At 38.0% G+C, this 6,733-nt stretch overlaps 1 protein-coding gene across 1 annotated transcript in view; it reads right to left on the bottom strand.

Annotated features, from left to right (window-relative positions):
• Positions 1-6,045, bottom strand: part of LOC117110188 — a 42,881-nt gene extending 36,836 nt beyond the window's left edge. Inside the window, exons 1-9 of the mRNA XM_033252811.1 lie at positions 5,743-6,045; positions 4,693-4,824; positions 4,471-4,602; positions 1,437-1,561; positions 1,117-1,333; positions 862-990; positions 639-770; positions 239-367; positions 20-148 (exon numbers count right to left, since the gene is read on the bottom strand). Of these exons, the coding sequence (XP_033108702.1) occupies positions 20-148; positions 239-367; positions 639-770; positions 862-990; positions 1,117-1,333; positions 1,437-1,561; positions 4,471-4,602; positions 4,693-4,824; positions 5,743-5,839 (1,222 nt within the window). The 5' untranslated portion in view covers positions 5,840-6,045. The remainder of the gene's footprint in view (positions 1-19; positions 149-238; positions 368-638; positions 771-861; positions 991-1,116; positions 1,334-1,436; positions 1,562-4,470; positions 4,603-4,692; positions 4,825-5,742) is intronic.
• Positions 6,046-6,733: the final 688 nt, after the last annotated feature.

Raw genomic sequence — 6,733 nt, 5'->3', positions numbered from 1 at the left:
ACACATGCCTATAGCCTACCTGCAAAAGACGTTGTACGTCCAATAAAAGGGGTAGTTGCAGGAGTCGTCGTTCCCAAACGAGTTGTCGTTGGATACTTGGTTGTCGGTCGTAATGTAGTTCTTGGTACAGCGACAGTTGGTGTTTGCCCTGTGTTGAAAAGATAAATCATTTTATTTTGTACCATTATAACAAGTACAGTATTCAATACATGATGTTGCACACATGACTATAGCCTACCTGCTAAAAACGTTGTACGTCCAATGAAAGGGGTAGTTGCAAGAGTCGTCGTTCCCAAACGAGTTGTCGTTGGATACGTGGTTATCGGTCGTAATGTAGTTCTCGGTACAGCGACAGTTGTCGTTTGCCCTGTGTTGAAAAGATAAGTCATTTTACTTTTGTTCACTTAAAACTAATCGGTATTCAATACATGATTTTGCACACATGACTATAGCCTGCCTGGTAGTAGCAGAAATAGGGGTCGTCCACAAACAAATTGTTTTTTGAATCTTGGTTTATTCATCATACAACCACAGATGTTCTTTACCCTGTTTCTACAAGATAAATCGTTTTACTTTTGCATACATATACACAATACACTAGTAAATTAATTGTTTTCGACACTAAGGCTATAACCTACTTGCAGAAGACGTCGTACGTCTAAACAAAGTGGTAGTTGCTGGAGGATGAGTAGTCCTCGAACTAGTTGTCGTTGGATACGTGGTTGTCGGTCGTAAAGTGGTTCTTGGTACAGCGACAGTTGTTGTTTGCCCTGTGTTGAAGAAATAAATCATTTTACTTTTGTACCCTTATAACCAGTACGGTATGCAATACATGATGTTCCACACATGCCTATAGCCTACCTGCAAAAGACGTTGTACGTCCAATGAAAGGTGTAGTTGCAGGAGTCGTCGTTCCCAAACGAGTTGTCGTTGGATACGTGGTTGTCGGTCGTAATGTAGTTTTTGGTACAGCCTCAGTTGTCGATTGCCCTGTTTCAACAAGATAAATAATTTTACTTTACTATTTATATAAACGAAACGCTATCTAATATTGAATTGATGAACATTTGTAGACAAAACTTTTTTTTTAAATAACAAAATTAATGTAATAAGTACCTTGAACAGAAACCGACGACGAATTAACTTTTAATGTACTTCCAGGTAACATTCCTCCGGCATTGTCAATTGCAGTCACGAGATCCGTTTGCAGTTCCTCATCAGATGTCGTACTCCCAGTTGCCTGCTCGAGTTGCGCATTAGCAACTATGCTACCTGCGCTAAAGCTCAACACTGAACAAGCTGCAACTTCATCGTTACCGTATAGATCAATCAGCTATAAAAGTAATAATCATATATCGATAATTTCGTTTTACTACCATTATCAAACAATATTTAGTTATCATTAAAAGAGAAATAATTTATGTATTGCTGCTTACCGAGGTGCAAATTTCTTGCTCTAAACTCTTAAATTCGTCCGAGCTTGGATCTAGCAATTCGGCTGTTAAAACTGCTTCTGAACCGTCAACATTTGTAATTGAAAATGTGACAACAACACTTTTACCTACAAGACAAAGTAATATATAAATATATATGTTTTTCTTTTAAAATTTATGATAGTTATTTGGCACCATCAATCCAATTTTCGCACAAAATGTCAATAACATTCCTGAAAAATACGTTGTACGTCTAAGTAGAGGGGTACTTGTCGAAAGAGGATTCGTCCTCGAAAAAGTTGTCTTTGAATGCGTGGTTGTCGGCCGTAATGTAGTTTTTGGTATTAAAAAGGTTGTTGTTTGCCCTGTATCGAAAAATAAATCATTTTACTTTTGTACACCTTAAACTTTTACTGCATTCATTACATTATTTTCCACGCATGGCTATAACCTACCTGCATAAGACGTTGTAACTTTAAACAAAGTGGTAGTATCCGAAGGAGGAGTCGTCCTCGAACGAGTTGTCGTTGGATACGTGATAGTCGGTCGTAAAGTAGTTCTTGGTACTGCGACAGTTGGTGTTTGCCCTGTGTTGAAAAGATAAATTATTTTACTTTTGTTCACTTAAAACTAGTCGGTATTCAATACATGATTTTTCACACATGACTATAGCCTGCCTGGTAGTAGCAGAAATAGGGGTCGTCCAAAAACAAATTGTTTTTTGATACTTGGTTTATTCATCGTACAACCACAGATGTTCTTTAACCTGTTTCTACAAGATAAATCGTTTTACTTTTGCATACATATACCCAATACACTAGTAAATTAATTGTTTTGGACATTAAGGCTATAACCTACTTGCAGAAGACGTCGTACGTCTAAACAAAGTGGTGGTTGCGGGAAGATGAGTAGTCCTCGAACTAGTTGTCGTTGGATACGTGGTAGTCGGTCGTATTGTAGTTCTTGGTATTGCAGTAGTTGTTGTGTGCCCTGTGTTGAAAAGATAAATCATTTTACTTTTGTACCCTTATAACCAGTGCGGTATTCAATACATGATGTTCCACACATGCCTATAGCCTACCTGCAAAAGACGTTGTATGTCCAATGAAAGGGGTAGTTGCAGGAGTCGTCGTTCCCAAACGAGTTGTCGTTGGATACGTGGTTGTCGGTCGTAATGTAGTTCTTGGTATTGCAGCTCTTGTGGTTTGCCCTGTGTCAAAAAATAAATAATTTTACCTTTGTTCACATATAAACAATAAAATAGTCAATCAATGAGTTTACATGCTGGGATTATATCCTACCAGAAGAAGATGTTGTACGTCTAATTAAAGGGGTAGTTGGTGGATGAGTATTCGTTTCCAAACGAGTTGTCGTTGGATACGTGGTTGTCGGTCGTAATGTAGTTCTTGGTACAGCGACAGTTGTTGTTTGCCCTGTGTTGAAAAGATAAATCATTTTACTTTTGTTCAATTAAAACTAGTCGGTATTCAATACAAGATTTTGCACACATGACTATAGCCTGCCTGGTAGTAGCAGAAATACGGGTCATCCACAAACAAATTGTTGTTTTTTTTTAAAACTTGGTTTATTCATCGTAGTGTAGTACTTCGTAAAACCACAGATGTTCTTTACCCTGTTTCTACAAGATAAATCGTTTTACTTTTGCACACATATACCCAATACACTAGCAAAATAATTGTTTTGCACACTAAGGCTATAACCTACTTGCAGAAGACGTCGTACGTCTAAACAAAGTGGTAGTTGCTGGAGGATGAGTAGTCCTCGAACTAGTTGTCGTTGGATACGTGGTTGTCGGTCGTAATGTAGTTCTTGGTATTGCAGTAGTTGTTGTGTGCCCTGTGTTGAAAAGATAAATCATTTTACTTTTGTACCCTTATAACCAGTACGGTATTCAATACATGATGTTCGACACACGCCTATAGCCTACCTGCAAAAGACGTTGTATGGCCAATGAAAGGGGTAGTTGCAGGAGTCGTCGTTCCCAAACGAGTTGTCGTTGGATACGTGGTTTTCGGTCGTAATGTAGTTCTTGGTACTGCAGCTCTTGTGGTTTGCCCTGTGTCAAAAAATGAATCATTTTACATTTGTTCACATATAAACAATACAATAGTCAATCAATGAGTTTACATGCTGTTATTATACCCTACCAGAAGAAGATGTTGTACGTCTAATTAGAGAGGTAGGTGGCGGATGAGTATTCGTTTCCAAATGAGTTGTCGTTGGATACGTGGTAGTCGGTCGTAAAGTGGTTCTTGGTACAGCGACAGTTGTTGTTTGAATGCGTGGTTGTCGGTCGTAATGTAGTTCTTGGTACAGCCTCTGTTGTCGATTGCCCTGTTTCAACAAGATAGATAATTTTACTTTACTATTTATATAACCGAAACGCTATCTAATATTGAATTGATGAACATTTGTAGACAAAACCTTTCTTTTTTTTTTTGAATAACAAAATTAATGTAACAAGTACCTTGAACAGAAACCGACGACGAATTAACTTTTAATGTACTTCCAGGTAACATTCCTCCGGCATTGTCAATTGCAGTCACGAGATCCGTTTGCAGTTCCTCATCAGATGTCGTACTCCCAGTTGCCTGCTTGAGTTGCGCATTAGCAACGATGCTACCTGCGCTAAAGCTCAACACTGAACAAGCTGCAACTTCATCGTTACCGTATAGATCAATCAGCTATAAAAGTAATAATCATGTATCGATAATTTCGTTTTACTACCAGTATCAAACAATATTTAGTTATCATTAAAAGAGAAATAATTTATGTATTGCTGCTTACCGAGGTGCAAATTTCTTGCTCTAAACTCTTAAATTCGTCCGAGCTTGGATCTAGCAATTCGGCTGTTAAAACTGCTTCTGAACCGTCAACATTTGTAATTGAAAATGTGACAACAACGCTTTTACCTACAAGACAAAGTAATATATAAATATATATGTTTTGCTTTTAAATTTATGACAGTTATTTGACACCATCAATCCATCTTTCGCACAAAACGCCAATAACATACCTGGAAAATACGTTGTACGTCTAATTAGAGGGGTACTTGTCGAAAGAGGAGTCGTCCTCGAAAGAGTTGTCCTTGAATGCGTTGTTGTCGGCCGTAATGTAGTTTTTGGTATTTCAAAAGTTGTTGTTTGCCCTGTATCGAAAAATAAATCATTTTACTTTTGTACACCTTAAACTTTTACTGCATTCATTACATTATTTTGCACACGTGGCTATAACCTACCTGCATAAGACGTTGTACCTTTAAACAAAGTGGTAGTATCCGAAGGAGGAGTCGTCCTCGAACGAGTTGTCGTTGGATACGTGGTTTTCGGTCGTAATGTAGTTCTTGGTACTGCAGCTCTTGTGGTTTGCCCTGTGTCAAAAAATAAATCATTTTACTTTTGATCACATATAAACAATACAATAGTCAATCAATGAGTTTACATGCTGAGATTATACCCTAACAAAAGAAATTGTTGTACGTCTAATTAGAGGGGTAGTTGGTGGATGAGTATTCGTTTCCAAACGAGTTGTCGTTGGATACGTGGTAGTCGGTCGTAAAGTGGTTATTGGTACAGCGACAGTTGTTGTTTGCCCTGTGTTGAAATTCAATATTATAGAAGGGTCCTTTTAAAATTTAAGCAGGATTTTTTAAGCTATATTTTATCTATATTATAACTGTAGTCCTATTGAACAGGACCCCTCCCTTAACATAGCTCCGGGCCCCAGTGCTTTTCACCAGCTGAACTGCGCACTACGCCACTGGGAAGCCTATGTTTTCTTACAAAGGACTTTGAGAAGCGAATTTGTTCAGGAAGTGGAGACAGCTTCTTTATCTTTGAAACTCATTTTTACAACCATTTAGTTATACATGTGTGAATGCCGAAATAACGAGAGAAATGAAAAGAAAAAAAATAGTTCTCATTGTTTCACAGAAACGTGACCTGTTATTAGGGTCTGAATAGGCCGACCCAAACTTTCGCATCGCTATTAAAACATAAAATATTTTTATCTACAGCATATCTAAATCGTAATTATGAACGGCCCCCTATAAAGTGGTGGCGTGGCTTCCTGTAGGCCTAGGAGTTATGTAAAGCCGGGCGCAAACTTCGTCGCGACGCCGTCTGCTACCGGTAATTGTCGGTGGTCGTCTGAACGGATCGTCATTAAAAACGATCAGTTGCACGCGCGTTGTCACGTTGTTGCGTACTTCATGGAATTGCGTCGGCCGACCACTGTCGGGTGCAATGAGTGCCCGGCTTTGGACATAGACTTAGCAAAGATTAATTACCTGTATACTGTCCGAGAGGAGTGGTGTTGGATAGGACACATGCAGTAATCATAAACAACAACAGCATTCGACACCAGAAAATAACCATACATTGCATTGTATATTTTCCAAACTATAGTTTAAAGAAATTAAAAGGCATAGGCATACACAAAACTGTGTATCAGCGCTACGATCTTGGTAAAAAGAATGTAGAACTTGAATATTGTTCAGTGCAAACTATCACTATCTTGCCATACACAAACAAGTACCTTTGTCTAGGACTTAGCACTTTATAGTTTCTGAAACCTCCGCACTATAGGACATAATTGAAACCATCACTAAGAAAGACTAAAGTGAAAAGCGAATTAAAAACGTCAGTCATGGTTGACCGACCGCCTTTTTCTTGTCGAATTTAAAAGTCCTTGGTAGTACAGTTTGATTATTTGGCCTACGAAACAAAGCAGGCAATAGAGTATTCAAAGAAAACACTGGGTTGATGCACTAAGTTGGCAGTTCAATCACCATAAAACTATTCGTTGACAATGCCTGTGTCCTTTTTCGTGGATACGCCCAGTATCCCAAGGATAGCTTATCAACTACCATGTATATAGGGCTATAGGCCTATAGCGTGGATGATTGCTGTCTCTTATACACATCTAGATGTGTATAAGAGACAGATATATATATATGTAATAGCAACTCTGATTTCAGTAGGGCCTACTACCTCATTTTCCCATACAACTAAATAAGGAACTTTCGTTGATGAACTATGTTTGATAGGCCTACCATTTATAACATCATGTTCCTGATAATTACACAGTAAAATTCAAAACGTTGAATCATCACCTCCCTCTCTTTATTCGAATTAGCATTCGTTGTATCTAAAGCATAGGCCTACTCAGTGCATCTGGTTTTACTGGCTCAAGCAAGCAAATCAGCTACCATCTAGTATGTTTGTAACAATAATAATGATAATAATAATAATAATAATAATAATAATAATAATAATAAT

This window comes from Anneissia japonica, unplaced genomic scaffold (assembly GCF_011630105.1).
Source record: "Anneissia japonica isolate Jap-2015-1 unplaced genomic scaffold, ASM1163010v1 scaffold284697_len431725_cov185, whole genome shotgun sequence".
Classification (NCBI taxonomy): Eukaryota; Metazoa; Echinodermata; class Crinoidea; order Comatulida; family Comatulidae; genus Anneissia; species Anneissia japonica.
The sequence above is the reverse complement of the archived record's forward strand: the minus strand, read 5'-3'. Positions and strand labels throughout refer to the sequence as shown.